Raw genomic sequence first — 21,382 nt, forward strand, 5'->3', positions numbered from 1 at the left:
TTTCTAAGAGTTTAATAGCCAAATTTTCAGTTAAACCAGTGAAACAGAGAGCTAGACTGTGGGACATGATTCCATTTCTGTGTTATTGTTTGTTTTCACAAAAGGAATGAATTATTTTATTCTTTTCTGAAGCATTACTCTTTAATCCTTCCATGCTGCTACATCAGATCTTTTAAGTGCTTTTTGAAATACTTCTGTCATGGTTTGTATATTTACAATATGTTAAAAGCAAGAACAGGGCTCAACTACACTGTAATCCTACAATCACAATAACTGGATATAAATATTTTATACCAGTATTTTACTGTCTACAAGTGGACTTATCACCAAGCTAAAAATATTCATCTTCATATTAAATACAAATGAAAATAAGATGTACTCTTGGGTTATCACCAGATGTCTCAAAGGAGTGCTTTGACTGATGGATCTATAATGACACTAACCATCAGCCATTGTAAGCAAGTGACCTCTTCTTGCTCTATTTTAATGTCTTGGTTTCATATGCATCTTGCAGCTATTTTAATGGGTTTCAACTTGTCAACTATATGCCCAGATAAACTAGCTGTTTATGCATGGATTGCAAAAACATTTTCAGAAGTAAGGGCTGCATCTTCCCTGGGCTTGCACTTCCCATCCATTTGCATTCACTATAACAAGTAATACTGGCAAATAAAAGGACTTAAAATTATTTTGCTATCAGATAAAAGTACTTAAATAGTTCTAATGTACCTTAGTAGTTGGAAACAAAGAAGAGTATTGCCCCATGTAGACCATCATCAAGAATTCTGTGGGTCACTAGAAGCCTGTAAAGTCTGAGAATCACTGTCTTAATTGTTAAGTAATTATATCTCTGCATCAAATAGAAAAACCACTGCATATCAATGGAAGCAAAACTCACATTTCTATGGTCCTGCTATATCAAAGATGAGGAAAAAAATTACTAGAAAATTCCTTGCCAAATATATACAAGCCCTTTACAAAGCTAATAACTAGACATAGGTGGTTAGGACATGTCCCTATAACAAGGTTTATATCCCTTGTTTCAATAAGAAATAAAAGCAGGGACTTGAATCTTGGGTCTTCTGATCTAAGAGGGGGCCCCTGAGTCCCAGGTTATTGGCAATTCTTGGGTGGCTTGTTTCTCTGTCATTTTGACCAAAAATTCTGTCCTGGACCTTTCCTGAAGTTTCATCAGAACCAGTGCTGTCTTTTAAAAAGCCCTATTTATGACAAAATTTAGATGATAACTAGCCTAAGAAATAAAGATTTGAACACCTCCGTTCTGCAATTTATTTTTAAAAGAATACTTACTTTTTTAGGAGACTGTGTATCCCTGCTACTTGCAGACAGTACAACTTAATGCTTTAATGCACTAATTCACCCTTTCTAATTCACCATTAGTGCAACTAATTCACTTTTCTAAAAACACCATATCTTTATAGTGATTGAATAAGTGTTTTCCTGAAGAGTGAAAAAGTAGAGGAATATATACATTGTAGGATGAGAGGCACCTTGTGTAGATTTCAAAGACACAGATTCAGAAGCAGTATCTTAATGCTTAACTCTTTTCCTGCTTCCTGGACAGTATTTTTTAAATAGTCTGGTCTCTTCAATCTCCTCTTTGTATGCGCCGCCCAAAGGTCAGTTCCTAGACTAACTGCAGAGGAAGTTTAACAATGTGTATGTCTAAGCATGACAAAGAGAAGACCCCAAGATGTCAGTCAAACTTAATGAAAATATTTAGGTAGAACCAGAGAAACTGCTGGCTGACAGATGAGGAAAGATAACAAAACGGAAGATTTCATGAGGGATGGGAGGACCAGAGAAGTAGCAGAAAACATGAGAATCAGTTCTGTATTGTGAATCTATCTTGCAAGTACAATCATATATAGCCCAGATGCTAGACAAGACAAGCTAGAGACATCTTCCTTCCGTCAAAGAGTTAACTATGTTAATGTGATAAGTAGAAATCGCAGACTGAACTTTGCCTGAGACAGAAAAGGCAATGAGCTACAGAAATCCTGGAAATCTACAGTGGATTCACCATGAAGTAAAATTATAATTACCAAATCTCTTTGTGTTTTAATGGCAGCAATATAACCAGTCTGAATCAGAAACTTTAACATAAAAACTTATTGTTCCAAATAAGCAGAAAGACGTTTGGATGCACAGTAAATACAAGGGTTAAGGATTACAGAAAAAGAGAAGTGTTTGGGTTTTAGCAAGAGAAAGGGAAGTTCATGCAGTGCTTACTTAGAAATTGCATTTCAGTTGCTGGGTTTCCTTAACATGCCTGCCTTTCTGAAATTCTTGAATCAAGATCATCTTTTTCATTTAATATTTTGCCCTCTTGTGAATTTGTTCACTTATCAGACACAAACTGCAAAAATAACACCCCCAACCAAACAATCTCACAAGCAATAAGGGTGATGGGCACTGAATCGGAAAAAGGATGATTTTTTCCCTATTTAAAATAAGGGAACATCCTGCATAAATTAGAGTACAATTAACCAAGTGATTGGATGGATATCAGGAAATTACTGTATTGATCTTTTAGACAATATTTAATAAGAGTCAGCTCTGTAATGTTCTTTATACAAGCTTATTTTATGCATACAGCCAAGTACTTGCTCTATAGAACAATATTTCACTGTAGTTTGAGCCTGTAGTCTTTGGTCACCATCAGTTTATGCAAATCCATATAAAGCTTTTAGACTTGTCATGGGATAAAAATTATCAGCAAGGAAAAGTAGTTTGAATAAATCTTTAAGGGATTGTCGGATAATTGGGGTAAATTCTACCAGGTATATTCAGTAAGGCTAAATACTGGGTGAGTTCCAGATGATTAAAAATAAAAATACACTATAATATATTTATAATTCAATGTCCTGCTTTAGGAGCTGGACTGATCGTTTTTAGTGACTTGCTTAGAGTTGTGTGTTTCTAAATTATAGTTCAAAAGTAACTGGCATTTTCTCCACTGTTGCAACTTGGTGAATGGGATCTTTTAGACACCACATTGCCATGGTTCATGGGATCATTGCTGATGTCCCTCCATTTACAGTACAAAATATCAAACAAACCTTTAGCCTAGGTCTTCATAATAGAATCCTAACCTCTGTTACTTCTGACTTATAGGGTATCTTTGTTACTAGGGTTCAGCCTGATGGACCAGCATCCAACCTGCTACAGCCTGGTGATAAGATCCTTAAGGTAAGAGGGAACTACATTTCATGTTTAATTTATAATCTGAATTCAGTTCTAAATCAAATTTGCAGTACTCACCTATAAGAAGGTATTTTTCCAGTAGCAGTTAGTTTAGATTTTCTTTCTCTTTTGTGTTGTTGTTAACTTCATTATTTAATTTATAATACCTTTTGATGTTTTTCTTATAGGTAAAGAGAAAGAAGACAAACTAGAGTGGAAGTGTAGAGGCTATGTAGAAAGGAGAGGGATTGTCTCAGTGACTCCCTCCCTCTAACTACATACTGAAACTGAAATATTTCTTTTTATGAAATCTCTGAGAGCAGGGGGGGTTTTACAGCAAGAGGGAATGAGTCCAAGAACCATTCACTATGTTCTCTAGCTTTGACATCCTCAGAGACGAGATGAAGTGCAAGCATAGGAGGAAGAGGAGCTAATGGCAGCAAAGCTCGTAGGGGGGAATGGCAGTGTAGAGTTTTGTTTGGATAGAAAGTCTATTGCCAGGCATGGCTCAGACTCCGTAGGTTTATTTCTGAACCCATAAAGTCTGGGAATGGTGACTTTTCTCCCACCCATAGGTTCAGGGTGCCCCTTTTGGAGACAAGATGTGATCTCAAGAGGAAGTTTGCCCTCCCGTGTATTTTTCACTTTGGTCCCTTATTTATGTAAAATAACAGGGCCCATGTTATATTGTATGTACAATACACATACAAAGTATTTCTACAGAACAACTAACAAATTAAAGATCTCTTTTTGTTGTGACCACCATTCAGTGCAAGCACTTGGGTAAAAAACCTAAAGTAATACTGTACATTGGTTTGCATAATGTCCAGTTCTGTTAAATCAGTAGGGTAAGGGTCTCCCAAGGAAAGAATTTGTCGCTGATGATGCTCTTTCCTCAGCTCTTCAGAGCAGAAATTAAAGGTCCATTAGCAGATGTAGACTTGTGATCACAAGCTATTGGCATGATGTAGATAAGAATCTATACTAGACTTAAACCATATGGAGTTATATAGAAACCCAGGTATTGAATGACAACAAATAGAAAAGTTGCATATCTATTGCCTTTAAATGCAAGGCCAATACAGCTGTTCTGAGATGATAAAAAGTAGTTTTATCTGTGTCTTATTAAATGGCTTACCCCTTTTAGTACTATTAGCATATGCAATGATTTGTTTTTTCTATCTCATCAGGCTGCTATTTGCATAAAATAATAACATTGTGCTATTTCATTCATTTATTCTTTATTTCTTTTGTGTGAATGAAAGAATGGATTTCAATATTTTATTGAATGAGTGACAATGCAAGATATTTATGGTTTTCATATTTTATGCTGGTATAAATAACACAATGAATTCTGCAGTCAGTTTTACATAGAAATGTAACTGCAGTCCTTTGTCTCTTCATTGTTGAAACATTTTTAAATGCACACACTGAAAGGGATAGCATCTGTTCTGCTTGATAACAGCATCTTTTGAGTGGCCCAGTGAGAAACCTCCAGATTTTGAAAATGCCAAGATTTTATTTGACTGGACCTCTTAGATACAACTTTTCTGTTCTGACCCAGGCAGAGGAAAGGCAAGATGGTCCCCAGTGGGGTGTTTCAGACATTCTCCATTGATTAAAAAATAAATAATTTTGTGCCTCAGTGTAATGGAAAGGGAAAGCATATTCCCACAATATATTCTTTATATAGCGTCCTGGAAGGCAATACTTAAGCCTCGAAAATAAATTGCCACTGGAAATCAATTGTACTTTTTGGTGGAGGGCAGGGCATTAGTATATTTATATAAAAGTATGTAACAGGTGTTGAACCCACCTAAACTTGATTCAGGGTTGAGGATCACTGCTTTGCACACTTCAATTGGAGAAATCTCTGCGTTGAGGAAATTTGCAAACACCATTGCCACATCGTTTCTAACCGAGTTGTCAGAATGCTTGTTTTTTTTCAGGTAGCCTTATACTAGAAAGAAGACTATTGATTTCAACAGGTTCTGGACCATTCTTCATTGCTGTCAATTTGTTTGCATTTGATATGTTTTTATGAATTTGCTGTACAAACACCATACTGTGCATTTGAAACCATTACTTGACCATCCCAAAGACAGCTATAAAACAAGGAAAACACCTAAGAAATCTAAATTAGATTTGCGAATAAGAGACCTCTAGAATTACATATTTGGAGTATTGTCAAACTGGATTACATAAGCAGACAAGGAATAGAACAAAAATGAAAATGATAAGAGTGTTGCCTGAAGTTGCAAGCAGTGTACAGAAGCTGTGGGAGTGTTCTGAATGGAATCCTTTGTACATTGCATTGTTTTAAGCAGGTGCAGTTTCTTCTGTACATAATACATTTTTAGTCAAGATTTACCATTCCGGCCTTCACCAATTTCCTGATTGTTCTGTGAAATGATTTCTCTTGATGCCACACAACAGGTGCCCTTGCTTAGGAGCACTCACTGTGCAAAGAGCTAATAGCATTGAGTTACCTTTGATAAACAATGTGTCACCAGTGTAATAAATTGCCTTGTCCTTCTTAAAGTCTAAATTGGTTGGCACAGCCCTCTTTAGATTCAAAGTGATCTGAGATTAGGTTTGGAAAGAAAGCTGGAAATGTAAGACCAACAGTATAAAAATGGCATAATAATATCCGCTCCCAGCATAAAATTATTTAGAATGTTTCAGTAATCTGGTCTTAACTTTTTCTTTTATGCATCAATAAACACTAGTTTTTATTATAAAGTAGAATGAAATTTTGGAAAGCTAAAAGAAGGTTTATACAAAATAAGTGACAGTGAAATTAAGAATAAATTCACCTGCAACTTCAGATGTACATTATATCACTTTAATGCTATCCCTCCTGCAAGGGTGATTGCTTGGTAACTGAAAAACAACACAGATGGTTCAAATACCAGTCTAATTAATTATACATTTTATAATTCTGGTCTCATTTGAATACAGATGCTCTATTAATTATGATTACTCTGTTGTCAAGTGGGGAACCAACTAAAAGAAAATATTTATTGTACCTAGTAGACTGCAAGGTCTAACTATGCAATTCATGGTAACAGTCTAAAACCAATTGCCCATAAGCAGAGCATGGACAGACTGTGGTGCAGCCAAGTCCAGGGTAACCGTTTCATTTGTCTGTTTCTAGTCCACAGTAAGTGAAGCTAACTGCAGGAATTTATCCTGAATGAAACAGGGAGTAAATTTAGCTTGAACTAAGAAATAAAAAAATACAGATGTTTTCTTTCAGTGAAGCACTTTAGCAGAGTTTACCTACTTAATAAAATAGAATTCTGTATTGGTGGATTTCTTTAACATGTTTATTCTCAACAGTCCTTTAGTTCCTTATTAACCTACCAGCACTGTCAAGTATGAGCCTTCACCATTAAGAAGAGCTCTCACTGGGGAATAACACCCTCGACTTACATAAAGCTTAAGGACTTCATGGCACTTCCATGCATTCCAGTATGGTGGTGGTAGACTTTCAACAGATGTCTGAGAGTATACAGTAAAAGCTCTGTCAACCAGCATTTTAGTAACTGGCACGCTCTACGAACTGGAATTTCTGGCCAGCCAGCTGGATGAAGGGCCGGGAAGTTGTACTTGGTGGCTGCCATTGCCACCCACCACCCTGCGCTGCCACCACTCTGCTTGAGGCTGCCACTAACATCTCCCCCTCCCCCCACTCCGCATCCAATCGAAAACCCCTGCCTCAGGTAACTGTCATTTTTTGATTACCGGCACCCCCCCCATTCCCTACTCATGCTGGATAACAGAGCTTTTACTGTAGTACTAATCTCCAGCCTCCATAAAATGTTGTGTCATTATATTTTGTCATATTATTTGCTATGTTCTGATGGAAATGATCCACACTGTGTAATTTATTTTCAGAAATTAAGTGTACATTTATCATTAACCTGTGTCTTACGGTGAAATATAAATAAGCTCCTATCACCACTCTAGCATTTCGAGGTACAGGCCATCCTCGCCATTCGCAGGGGATACGTTCTTGTATTCCCCATGATGGCGAAATCCACGAATAAGGCACTGTGTTCATGAATGCCATCTGTGTTCATGAACTCAGTGCCCCCAGCGGCTGGTTGAGGGGGCACAACTTCTCTGGTTACTGCGGGAGCCCGGCAGTGGTGGCAGGAGTCTGGCAGCGGCAAGTGCGGAGCTCCCGAGGAGCTCCTTTACGTGTATTTAAGAAGCCAGTTCAGCATTCATGAATATTTGAAACCATGAATGCTGAACCTGAAAATAGTGAGGATTTCCTGTATATTTAAAGTTTTGTATGTTCCCAACCCCTTCATACAAATATTCCCAGTGACTTAAATAGGAGATTATAACTGGAATGTTCAGTGCTGATGTGGCAAGGCTCCTGCCCTGACTTGCCGCCTGGTTCTGACCTCCTCACCCTTGCTTCCAGACTCTGGGTCCCTCCCTCTCATGGTTTCTCTCACCTGCCACAACTTGATGTTTTGTAGGGAGGCTGTCCCCAGGAGGCGGATACAGGTTTTGGGGTAGGTCCTTGTCTGAACCCAGACCCTTCCTGGCCTCAGGTCACTTTTAATCTGACTGGATCCTGTTGCCTGGGGTCCACTGCACCAGGGCCCTACGTTTTCAGGCTCCAGCTCTAGCCTCTTGCAGGTTCTGGGCCACTTAGCCACAAAGCATGCCCATTGCAAGTATAGGAAATTCACCCCCCAATCTGCTGTCAGATATGCAGTCCTTACACACCGCAATCTTCCCTCTGAACATATTTGGATGCCTGCCTGTACGCAACACCCCAAGATTGGGAGTGCTCTGAGCTGGGTGCCCCTGCCACACCCCAGCGGCCTCTGATCTGCTCCTAACAGCCATCCCAGTCCTTCAGTCCAAATGTAAATCAAAAGCATGACTGTCTGTTCCCAAAACATAAAGCTCACAGAACACAAGCTCCCCTGTTGGGGTTAATCTTACCTTTGGGAGTGCCAGTGCTAAGGGTTTAAGGTACTAATCTCATGTTGCTCATGGTGTAGCATCTCTTCCACCTTTCTATGGCACAGAGTCCTTTCTCTCAGGCAGTCCGGACTGGCTTATCCCTGGAGCTATGCCTCCTGTGGCCCCTACCACCAAACTGCCCGTTCTAGACCAACTCCAAGGCTTTTGGCCTCTCCCTGGGTCTCCTGACCCTCTACTTCTGCCCCAGGCCTGTCATCATCACCTGCACTTGGGGCCAGCAGCCATCTTATTTAAGGTCCCTTTTTGCCAGTAAGTCTGTTCATGGGGCTAGGATGGCCAGCGGGCCTTGGGGTCCCTCCCCCTCCCCTTCGTGGAGCAGACTTGTTGGACTGGACCTACAAGAACTTGGGCTCAGAATCTATCACTCTTTCTCATGCTGAATAGTCCTTTGTTTTTTAAGAGCTGGGAATGAGAAAAACTAGCATGAGAGAGTGTCATATATCTACTCAGTAATGTTTTACAGCTACATTTTAATACTTGTTTTAATTTTTAAATTAAAAATATAGATGATAGATCAAACTAACATTACCTAATCTATAGTGCTTGCCATTATATTCTTATCATAAGAATTCTTTCAGAAAAATCACATGAAGGTATGCTAGCCACAATTTTAGGACAATAGATTTATGTTACTATCAGACTCTCTTGTTTAAGCTTATTTCCCTCAGTTTCAAAAGATTTCATCAACTGGTTGTGACCATCAGTATGTAACAGGAATGAGTTTTGCTCATTAAGAATTCACTTTATACTAGACCATCTGTTGAAATGGTATTAGAATGGACTCGAACCAGTCAAAACCAGACTGTCCTTCAGTTGACTTCTAAGGCAAAGTGCAGACTTGCCACTTTTTAAAAACATTAATACAATAACATCCAAGATAGCCTAAAAAGATGGGAAATATGGCTTCTGAATTTTCCAAAATACAAATTGGTTTAATAACTTTGTCCTTTCAAAAGCTGATCTGAATTTTCAAGCGAATCAGTAGTTTGAAGTTGTAATGAGTGAGAAATATTGAAGAAAATAATGAATTGACTACCCTGTGAATCAAAGCAAAATTGATTAACTCAGCCAACTCATACATCCCTAATTTTGTGCCTATTTAATGAAACTACTTTTATAGTCAGATATTTCTGTCTGAAATATGAACTCATGTAGCAGAGCAATGTGGACAAGAATGGAAATGTCATTTAGGGGTGTTTTCTTCATTTTTATACATGGCATGTTTCCCCTTGATTATTCTTAAATTTAGAAACCACAGTTACCAAGTTATAAACAGATGCATGAATAATCTGGCTACTAATTATAAGTACTACTTATTCCAACATATTGCTTCTTCTATGGCTTTCAACCTTTGATATTAACTATTTATCTTTCTGTAGCTACTTACATGTTTACATCTATATATCAAATATAGCAAGATGATGATTTGGGATTAGAACTGCAAAACTCTAGGCAGAAAAGTGCCACAGACTCCAGAGTCAGGTACAGACATCACACTTTACAGACGTTATACTTTTACCAGTATAAGTGGTTCTGGTTTTCTCCGATTAAAAAAAAAAAAATTCCCAATTTTTGGATTAAAAAAAGTAACCCAAAATCCACATTTTTCCATGATTAAAATGAAACATTGATATGTATGTATATGTATATGTGTATATATATATTAGTGGTGTTTCATTTTAGTCATGGAAAAATGTGTATTTGGGGTTACTTTTTTTAAATCAAAAGTTGAGGATTTTATTTTTTTTATTAGAGAAACCAGGATCCCTGGTGATTGGAAACTGGTCTATAACCATAACAGAAGTTCAGGACACAAAGCTGGTCTATACTCATTACAAAACAGAAGTTTGGCACACACACACTGGTTTAAAAATGGCAGAACCTGGTCTAAGGTTTCCTCCCCACCACCCCCAACCAAAGAGTGAATGTGCATTCTGTACTGCTTACAAGAAACTGGATAACTGAAATCAATTCCATCTCGTGTTTTTTTTGTATTTTTGTACTTAGCCAAGGATGCTAATGTTACAAATCTCCTACTTCAGGGAAAGGATATAATTTAGCAGAGCCCTTGTCGGGCTGTAACATCTACCTGGTTTTTTTTCCCCCATGTGTGTAGCTAGCTCTGCTAGCTGACATTTTAAAATAAGTCGTATCTTCACCTTCTCCTGGCTCTCTTGTACATACATAGGCTTATGTGCTGTCTGTTGCTGACTTCTGTATTAGGTTAAAGAAAGTTTGTTGTGTGGACAATAAATAACTAAGGGGTCAAATAATAAGAACAACCAGTTTTTTATAATATATTGTGGGGAATACTGGGATTCAAGTCTGGGTTCCAATCCGATCTGCTTCAGACAGTCCATGTAACTGCAAATCACATAACCTCTCTATACCTCAATTTCCACACATGGGGATGCTCCTACAAACACTAATACCATAGAGTTGTGGTGAGGCTAATGTATTCATGTTTGAAAAATGCTTTGATATACTCAAATGGAAGTTGCTGTGTTGGTGCAAAGCATTCATTGTTTTGATGATGAAATTTACAGTGCTTGCTAGTGCAACTTACTTTGGGTCTCTTTGTGGAATGTTAATGTATGTCTCAAGCAGTAATTCTCATATCTTTCCTCTGTCACTCAAACTCAGAGGTAATTTAGCTACTTGGCAGGTAAGAACCATTAATTTTATTTTAAAATGTCAGCATTTTACAAAGATGAATGGCTATATTGCATGTGGCCAAAAGACCCAGTAACAAGAAAAATATACAGTTCTCTCACATAATTTATACTGTCACACACAAAAACAGCAAAAACATAAGGTCACCCCACATTGCCATAATGATGCACCATATGGTGAACTACAGTGACACAGAAATCATGTGGGTCTACATGTGATCAGCAGCTACATCACCATAATGATGCATTCCCCGTTTTAGCATGTCTCTACAGCAACATAGCGGTGAAATGTAATAATGTGCCATGCACATGGCGCAGTACAGGTAGTTACTGCAACATGCGTTAGTACTTCCAAAAGGAACTACTAAAGAACAGCACCATAGTAACATTTCCATACAGAAACCTGTAGATGCACCCAAGGTATCTTATCTTGAGAGACTTACCAGGCAGCAAAACCAACTTTTATGAAGCTTTTTCTTTAAAGAAAAGAATGATATGATGCAAAATCTATCGCCTCACTTCTACTCTTGCACACATTTTGTATAATACTTAATAGTCAATAATGGCTCATTACAGCACAATCTGGCTCCAAATGAATGTTTTCCATCAACTTTATTTGTTACTTACCAAAAGAGTTTCTGATGTTTGGGCTCACAGTACAAAATAAAAGAAAAAGCTCATGCCAAAGTTATCATGCTTTGCCGACTCTCAAAGTAAAAAATGTTAACAACCTGGGAAAAAGTTAAATGTGTAGCATAACAGTCCCCAGAGACAGAGTAAATATACAAAGCCACCACATATTCAATCTGCTTTCTCATTGCGTATTAATTATAAGGGGGGGAAGTCGTTTGCCGTGTAGTAACTATTCTCACGAGGGTTCAACAAGGACATGTGCAAAGTCCTGCACTTGAGATGAAACAGTCCCGTGCACTGGTACAGGCTGGGGGCTGACTGCCTGGACAGCAGCTCTCCAGAAAAGGACCTGGGGGCCGCAGTGGACAATAAGCTGAATATGAGCCAGCAGCTTGTCCTGGTTACCAAGAAGGCTAATGGCATACTTGATTGCATTGGTATGTGTGCTGCCAATAGGTCAAGGAAAGTGATTAATCCCCTCTATTCATCACTGGTGAGGCCACATGGAGTATTGTGTTCAGTTTTAGGCCCCCTACTACAAAAAGGGTATGGACAAATGGGAGAGAATCCAGCAGAGGGTGACAAAAACAGTGAGGGGGTGGGGCATATGACTTATAAGGAAAGACTGGGGGAACTGGGCTTATTTAATCTAGAGAAGAGGAGACTGAGTAAAGATTTAATAGTAGTCTTCAACTACCTGAAGGGATGGGGGCTCAAAAGAGGGCTGAGGTAGACTGTTGTCAGTGGTGGCAGATGACAGAATGAGCAGTGGTCACAAGTTGCAGCAAGGGAAGTTTGGGTTAGATATTAGGAAGAATGTTCTCACTAGGAGAGTAATAAAACACAGGAGCAGGTTACCTAGAGGGGTGGTAGAAGATCCATCCTTCGGGGGTTTCAAAACCCAGCTAGACAAAGGTTTGGCTGGGATGATCTAGTTGGGGATGGCCCTGCTTTGAGCAGGGGGTTGGACTAGATGACCTCCTAGGGTCCCTTCCAACCCTCACCTTCTATGATTCTATTCTGGCTTCTGACCTTCTGGTGGTGAGATAAACCTGCCTGCTCTACAGGCAGAAGGTATTGAAGGAAAATGGGCAAATAATGCAAAGGGGGTCCATGTCCACCCTTGTTCAATGAGGAGCCCAGTGTAGCTTCTGGAGGTAGATGGATGAGGCATAAACTTTACCAGCCCTAGAAGAGGTTCAGGATATGATTCTACACTGCACTTCACAACAATGTCCCACATTCCTCTGCTTCTTTGGGTGGGAAAGAAAAGAAAAGAAGAGTTAACCTGAACATCACTGTTCCTTGGCTAATTCAGTGTCCATTTAGGCTGGGTTCTTGAAGGAGCATAAGGGATTCAGGCACCCAATTCCTATTTAATTTCTGAGGAATTTGGATGCCCCTCGAGCAGTGAATCTCAACAAAGATAACATTGCACCCTGAGACTGCTTGAGATCATTTTTAAAGTTGCATGCAGTTTTAGCAGTGTCAGGTATGCAAACATGATTCACAAGATAAACTCAGAAATAGGATAGTGTTCAAACTTTTCCAACTAGTTCACAGTAGAAGCATTGCTCTGTAATTTTACCATACTCAAAAAGCAAGTGAAAGATAAAAGTTGGCATTCTCCAACAGGTGCATTGAGTCCAATGAGGTTGAGAACTTCTTTAAAAATACCATCCAAAATCCACAAGACTTACAACTGCTGAGCATCTTCTTGGCCAACCGTACCTTGTCATGCATCCACGGATGCATCTCAAGCAGGTCCAAGGAGGTGATACCCCTTCTCTGTGCAGCACTGGTCAGGCTGCAGGTGGAGTACTGTGTCCAGTTCTGGGCGCTGCACTTCAAGAGGGATGTGGACAACATGGAGAGGGTCCAGAGGAGGCCACTCGCATGATCAGGGGGCAGCAGAGCAGGCCTTATGAGGAGAGGCTATGGGACCTGAACCTGTTCAGCCTCCAGAGGAGAAGGCTGAGGGGGGATCTTGTGGCCTGTTACAAACTAGTCAGAGGGGACCAGCAGGCATTGGGGGAGTCCCTGTTTCCCTGAGCACTACCAGGACTGACCAGGAATAACGTTCACAAGCTGGCAGAGGGTAGATTTAGGCTAGATACCAGGAGGCGCTACTTCACTGTCAGGGCAGCTTGGGTCTGGAACCAACTTCCAAGAGAAGTGGTGCTGGCTCCTACCCTGGAGGTCTTTAAGAGGAGGCTAGATGTACACCTTGCTGAGGTCGTTTGACCCCAGTATTCTTTCCTGCCATGGCAGGGGGTCGGACTAGATGATCTACTCAGGTCCCTTCCGACCCTAGAAACTATGAAACTATGATAGCACTTGATGATCAGGTGACAGTTGTGTGATCCACACTATGAAGTTGCCTTGAGAGACAGTGCTGCAAAATGCAACTAATCCAGCTTCTGTGAGCTAATTGATAACTAATCTAGGTATATGCTTTAAATAGTAACAAACAGCCAGGTGCCAGACTGGGCTAAAATTCCACCATAGAGATTAAGTTTGGATTGAGGTAGCTTCACCCCACACTAAATACTGCTAAATCACCTGACCAAAAATCAATTACAATAAATCATAATATTCACTTACCAGCAGTCTGGATTGTTATGTATGGCTGATTGTTCTGTATTGTCAGAGTCCAAGTTCAGTTGCAAGAACCTTGAGGTGTGAATTCTTGAATGTTTGTTCAGCCCCAGACACTATATTAGTAATAACATAGTGGCAAAGTATCCAGAACCCAGCCACTATGCTTTCCTTTTTCAGATTTCATCACCTAGTGATTGCCTTAAATTCTGCTCACCAAACTTGGAATGGATATGTGGCAAGCCTAGCAATATGTTAGTATTGATACAGGTTTTTTTTCCTTAAAAATGGTAAAAATGGCAAATGGCAATGAGTTCATCTGAAGAAGGAGTTACTTCCTGATCCCTTTTCTGAGCTGGTCTTCTGAGCTGAAGCAATATTGCATAATGTAATCTATTGTAGAGCATGTTTAGAATGTGTCTGGGTTAATAAAAGGGAGATTTGCTTGTAATGAAGGAGCAAATTCAGCTGTCCTGTGTGAAGTGTGTCAGAACCCTGCAATAACATGCACGCTATTTGATAGGACTCATGACTAAACATCCTTTCTCCTCAGAAAACCCTCCTTTTAAAAGTTGTCATTAACTTTTTATTTATTTCTTTGATAGGAAAACGATGGGAAACGGAAAAGGGTCAAACAGAAGTGCAGCTCCCCACTGTAACTCATAGCACTTTGCAGGAAGTGCTATGACTTACCGTGACCTCCCGGACCCAACTGATGTTTGCTGTTGAATCCTGGGGGTTGGGGGATTCAGCTGCAATTTGGAATGGCTGCAAGTCTGTAGCTACTCTCCCCTAGCCCCATCCCTCCCCCTCCCAGCCCCACTCTGTCTTCAGAATGGAAGATGGTAACAGAGGAAGTTTGGTCTGGGGTTTCTTCAGCTGGCACTGGAGGCTGGTGGATTGGACCCCCTCACCCCACCCCCTGGGCTTTTACATCTCTTAAGGAAAAACATTGTGGTGAGGCTAAAAACACAGGAACACCAAACATTTGTCAGAAAATGCTGCTGTTTTATTTGCAATCATGCTGGCTGCCTCTTTTCTGTTACCTCACAGGGCCCTTGGCCTTGACTAGCATCTGCCTTCTCAGTGGGGCATCCTCCACCCTCTGATAGTTTAAATGGTATGCTCACAGGAAAGGTGTAAATGGCAAAGTAGTTCAACTGGCTAGTTCACCTGAAATGATCCAAAAGGCTGACTTGCCAGTACTGTCCTGTATGACTCACTCCAAAGTAATCCAACAGCCTCACTTTCCCCCCTCCCCACCATGAGAAAACCAGCCCCCAAATATGGACAATAGCCATACAGTTTACTTTCTCCAATTAGCTACAAAACCCAGCAAAGAGTCCCCTCCTCCTCCTGCAGCTTTCCTGTTCCCCTTCCAGTCACCCCATACTCCTTGATGCAGGCTCTTGTTATCAGGTTGCCTCTAGGCTCATTCAGTCTTACTGCTGGGCTTTCCCCAGCTCTAGCCCTTCCCAAGACCTACTCATTTTTGCTGCATCCAGGGTTGACATTGCCTCAGCTTTAGCCAAAAGAAGCTCCACTGCCAGGACCCTTCTGCCTAGTACTTCTTGGATCTGTGCTTATATAACTTAGTAGGGGCAGGACTCCTGGGCTGGGCTGGCTGTCTTAAAGGCCCAGACCCCTTTTTATCCATCTCTTCAAAATGAGGCCAGAGACCGCTCACTAAATACCTATGGTGATTTCAGGGAAGAAAAGGAAAACTATTTTGCCATAAAGCATCCATTTAATTGGGCCAACAAACACCAAAATGCATTAATCTTAATTGTACGATTTTTGCAGGGTGGAGTCAGGGTTGCTTGAGTGTCCTTACTGTACACAGCTGTAATTTTATATATTTGGATTTAAGTTTAATCTTAACTATTTCCGGGAGATTTAGACATCATTATACCATCCCCCTTTTTCAACTATATTTACTGATACTCTGTTTTAACTTCATTGTCATATATACATATGGTCTAGGAATTATAAATAAATGGCTATGCAGTGTGCAAATATGTACAGTGATCTAATATCAGAGAAATTGATATCGTGCATTGGCTGAAAAAAATAGAGGATTCTTGCGTGTTGTTTATCTAATGCTCACTAAAAAGATTTTTTTCTACACTTGTGAATTTTTTCGGCTATTTTGGAAACGTAAAGTTGATGGACTGGCATCCTGGGAGAGACATGATGGTTAAAAAAGACTCTCTAGTGGCTAGTGCTGACCCAAAGTACCGTGGGTTAGGGCAGCTTGTGAGTGGGTGTGGCTATAGTGCCTTGTGGTTACAATTATTCTATGAAATTTCAGCAACACTGCTGCCTTTGAGGTCAGGTATTCTTCATGCATTACAAAGAACAGAATAAAATGAACTCTTCTATGTTATCCCCTTACTTAGGGGGGATTGATCTTTCACTTGTTGAAGGCAATGGGGATCCTGTCTTAGCTGGACCAGTATACAGCTGCTTCATTTGCAGCCCCTCTCACATTCAACAGTTTCTTTTTTTGGAATTAGTGGCATGTTTCAAACTTCAAAATGCTCAACAAAATGAAAAATAATAAACTGATAACAATAAAAAATGGATCCCCATACTAACCAGCTTGATAACTGCATCTGCAATCAATGGTCAGGAATTGCTACATACTTGAAAATTAGCACTAATGAAATGATATATAGAATTGCACATCATGCTTGCACAGTTGCTGGCAAGAAATTATGTCAAGAAGTCAGTATTGTGTCCTGAAAGGAGGAAAACAAATAGTCTGTTGTGTTAAGAATTTGCAGCAAGATTGTCCTGGGCATTGTAATTGTGAAAAAAGGAAGAACTGTGCATCAACTCCCTTTGTTCATATTTGTGTTGCTGCTTGTGGTTAGCAAGACTCTGCATGTCAAGTAGTGAATGTGGCTTTATTCTTATGGGGAAATTCAGAGCTAGATCCACATAAGCCTGCCTAATTCCTAGGCACTCTGCTTCCAAGTAGAATGTTCTGTTCAGCCTCAAGTCACCCACCCCTCTTCTCAAGGGGATGATTCTGGGACTGGCTCAGAAAGTGGCTGCCAAAGCACCTGGAAGTGAAATGCAGAGAAAAGAGGAATGGTTAAATGATTAATAAAATCAAAGAAAATGTGAGAACTCTAGTGAGAGAGATGACTCCTTGTGCTCAGGATCCTGAGCTATGTACCTTTTCCTGGAGTTAGGCATTTAAGTGCCATTTGCATACAAGAACATACCCCATCCCACTACTGAAACAATGTGCAAAGAGCCCTACACCATAGCCAACAGTAGGTGTGCTGCCAATAGGTCTAACCAACAGACTAGTGGTTAGAATACTCTACATGTGGGAGTTCATGGGTTCAAATTAGGGCTGGCAAGCCGATCAATTGACTGGTCAAATATTGTCAGTTGACTGCATATTTTTGGACAGGTAAAAGATTATAGCAATTTTACCAAAAAACCCTACATTTTTTATAGTTTTGACAGAAATATGATTTTTTTTTCTTGTTTTTGATACATTGCTTAATAGAAAATGTATGCTTTTTCTATATATTATTTGGACTTATTGGCAGTTTTTTTACAGTTTTTGACCAATATTTGACTAGCCAATTGACCAAACTTTATTTGACTGGTCAAATACCCAACCCTAGTTCAAATCCCGACTGCTTGATTCAGTGCAAAGACTTTAACCCACAACACAGAGGAGTGCCCTAGTCACTAGGCTATGCAGAGTCTGTGGTGGGTCTCCCTTGTGGATGATATTTTAATTTGTATAATAATTATTGCCATAGGGATTTGAACTTCAGTCTCCCACATTTATGGTATATCCTAATTATTGGGCTGTTGAGTCAGCCCCTCTTTCTTTCATATTGTCTCTGGCCCAGTAAGTTTTAAATTATTTAATATAAAGAGGAATACCTGCAACAAAGAAGAAAGACACCCAACCCAACCCCAAACAGCTCAGTGATTTGGCTCAGAATATAGGAGACCTGATTGAAATCCCTGCTCCAAATCAGAAGAGTAGGAATTACAACCTTGGCATCTCAAATTTCAGGTGACTCCTGTAAGCACCCAGTTATCTAGAGGTAGATATGTCAACCCCAAACATAGCCTGATCAGATTGTATCCTTCTAGTTTAATGGGATGGTATCAATCTAGTGATGGGATAGTATCCTTCTAGTACATTTTGAGAATCCCGATTCAATCCATGAGGCTTTGTCTTGACCTAGGATTAGACAACAGCTGACTAGCAGCTTTGAGGCTATCAGGAGGTGCTTGAGGCCATCAGTTAGACATCATTTGCTTCTTTAGACACCTAAGCACTCTTGAGGATCTAAGCCTTGGTGAGTGTCACCTGTAATATAGTACGGATAGAGTGAGCACACCCCTGGCACTTATTAAAAAATAAAACACAAACTGCTACATTAAATATATTTCCTTTGAGTTTTATTGTTGCTCTTCATAAGATACAGAATTGCATAGTCTATCAATCAAGGTAAACACAAGTCTTCCAGCATTATTAGTAATTTTTTAAATGCTGTGATCCTTAACTTCAATTTCAAGTGTCTCAAAAAAGAAGAAAAATTCTAAACAGAATTTCATTTGATTTTCCTGTTTTTGTTTTTTGTTTGTGTCTTACAGGCGAATGGACACAGTTTTGTACATATGGAACACGAGAAAGCAGTATTACTACTGAAGAGTTTCCAGAATACAGTAGACCTAGTTATTCAACGTGAGCTTACTGTCTAAATATTTTTTATAAATAGTAAACATATGTCTAGCCAGACCTAATGTTCAAACAGAAATTTATACATAGGAAACAAATTTTGCCAATTGCTGGACCAATGGCAAACATTAGTGCCAAATGTATAATATTATATGTTAGTACTGATCATCTTGAAAAATGCTAACTATAAATATGTTGGTCATGTGATTATGTATCAGTTTTAATTGTCAGCCTCTGGCTGTGCATTGGTGCAGGTTTTTTTAATCAAATTACTTCTCAAAGTGGATTTCATACAATTTCAGAACACAGAAGCACACACAAGCTCTCTATGAATTCTGCTGTCCATCAAAAACACTGCCTCAAAGTTGTATATGCCTTTATAAAGGAAACTATATTGAGTTGTAATTCCCATAAGATATTTCTATCATGATTCACAACAAACAAGTATAGAGAAAAATATTTTCATAGACACCTCTAAGAAAGTATATATTAAAATTAAATGTAGTATGTTGATTTATTTTCAATGCAAATATATACTATGCCTTATGGAAATAACTGTATATATACAGTGTTTAGAGCTGGCTCCATACTAATTAGCTATATTGTAACAATATGGGGTGAAATATTCTATAGACTATACTTTCATCTCTGGGACCTAAAGATAAATAGCCAAGACAACAAAAATTAACTAACTTTCTTTTGGCTGATGTATAAGCTGAATAAATGGAAAGATAATTTTAGATAGTGATAGATCTCAGATATAAGCAGTAAGTAATGGGTGACAGGAAACCTTATGCTTTATTTTTGTGAATTTAATTATTTAAAATTATGGCCTATTTAATTAAGATGTTATCCCATTTCTTGCACCCTTATATAAAAGATCTTTGTTCTGGGCCACTGTTGTAAGAGTTCTGTGATGGTTTTACTCCTATTATTTAATTTGAGTAAGAATAGCAATCCCATTAAAATCAATGGGGCACTTAAAGTACAATAATTTTTAGCAAGGGTGGCAGGATTACACCCCACAGAGAGCATTTAAAAATGTGTTTTTTTTCCTGGAGATATGCTACCTACATACTATCAGATAAACCTCAATACAGTTCCAAGTGGAGAAGAACAGATGCTGAACAACACTGCTAAACTGGTGCTAGTCTAAGAATCCAAGTCTATCATTTCTGTGACTGACAGTGTGGAAAATCAGTTTCTTTGCTATGGGTAAGTTTGAATCTTGTTTCCATTGAACTCAATGGCAAAATGGTCATGAACTCTAATAGGAGCAAGAACGAGCATCTGTTTCGAGACTTTTGGAAGATAGGAAGTAAAGTGGTCTGAACTATTTTTTAATAGTTTTTTAATGGAACATTTTAAAAAGTCCACACAAATTTTACAGCAGTTGTGGCTATGTCAGACTTTAAAGGCTGCTATTGAACATTTTTCTTTATTGCTTACAGTACTTTATCAAAAAGATAATCTTTTCCGTCTCCTTCCATCTGACACATGTTGATTCATTTCATTATAATCTGAATGAAACTAACATGACTTTAATAATATAATGTCACTGTATGTAAAACCCTGTCTACTCTATGGGCCTGAATTTCCTTTCAAGCAGGAGTAAATCAGGAATAATTACAGTGAAGAGTTTGGTAAGAGACTGCACTTTGCACCAGTGGTTTTATGGCAAGTACAAGGATTGTAGCAGCAGAAAGAAGTCTGCCCCTCCCTTCACACCTCCCCCCCCCCCATACAAGAACTGCAGGAGACAAACTTCAGGCTGCCCACAGAGGACAGAGCTGAGAACAAGAAGGATGTATTGCTCACGGAGCTGTAGCATGGTTATGCTACAAGGATCCCCAAAATCCTGGGGAGACTCCATAACTTATTTCAGCCCCCTTCCTACCCAACACTGTCTAGATTATGGAAGTGTGTGTACTAGACCCTAGAGCTCCTCAGATCCTTCAAATCATATGCTTCCCTCTTCTGTGACCTGGTAATTCTGAGCCTCTGAAAGGTTCATGATGTATTAGTGAATGGACCTGTGTATTAATAGAAATTCATAATGGTAAATTTTAGGCATCTGGCCTCAAGTCTCTAAACCAGACGTGGTGACCAACCAGCATCTTTCCCAAAGGTCTTTTGTCCTGCTTGGATTTAATTTATTTTCAGCCATTTGGCAGATGTTGCAGTGTGATGCAATATAAACAAGTGTCTTCATCAGAGTGACAAAACTGGGTTGTGAAGCCAGTGAAAGTGTGCAGTTATATGTATGTGCAGTTGTTTAAGTTTGTAGGGAGCAGAATTAGGGCTGTAGCCCAGATCTTCAGAAGTATTTAAAGTATAAGCAGTAGGTATTAGGTAAGATAGATTTGTTAATAGGAGCTAGGTACCTAAGTAATCAATATGTATAAATAGCTGGACTTTCATATTTTCACATTGGTTTTCTTATTATTTAAAATGTTTTGTGCTTTTCCCCTCTTTTTCCCACTTAAAATAAATAATTAATCCTATTAGTACAAACACTGATAGAAAATTAATACCA

At 39.2% G+C, this 21,382-nt stretch overlaps 1 protein-coding gene across 1 annotated transcript in view; it reads left to right on the top strand.

The window, feature by feature from the left end:
- Window positions 1-20,577, top strand: part of LRRC7 (leucine rich repeat containing 7) — a 231,908-nt gene extending 211,331 nt beyond the window's left edge. The window contains exons 23-24 of the mRNA XM_090049025.1: window positions 3,139-3,213; window positions 18,762-20,577. Coding sequence (XP_089905151.1) covers window positions 3,139-3,213; window positions 18,762-18,869 — 183 coding nt within the window. The 3' untranslated portion in view covers window positions 18,870-20,577. The remainder of the gene's footprint in view (window positions 1-3,138; window positions 3,214-18,761) is intronic.
- Window positions 20,578-21,382: the final 805 nt, after the last annotated feature.

The sequence above is a fragment of the Crocodylus siamensis genome, chromosome 5 (genome assembly GCF_052110815.1).
Source record: "Crocodylus siamensis isolate JL-2025a chromosome 5, ASM5211081v1, whole genome shotgun sequence".
NCBI lineage: Eukaryota > Metazoa > Chordata > Crocodylia > Crocodylidae > Crocodylus > Crocodylus siamensis.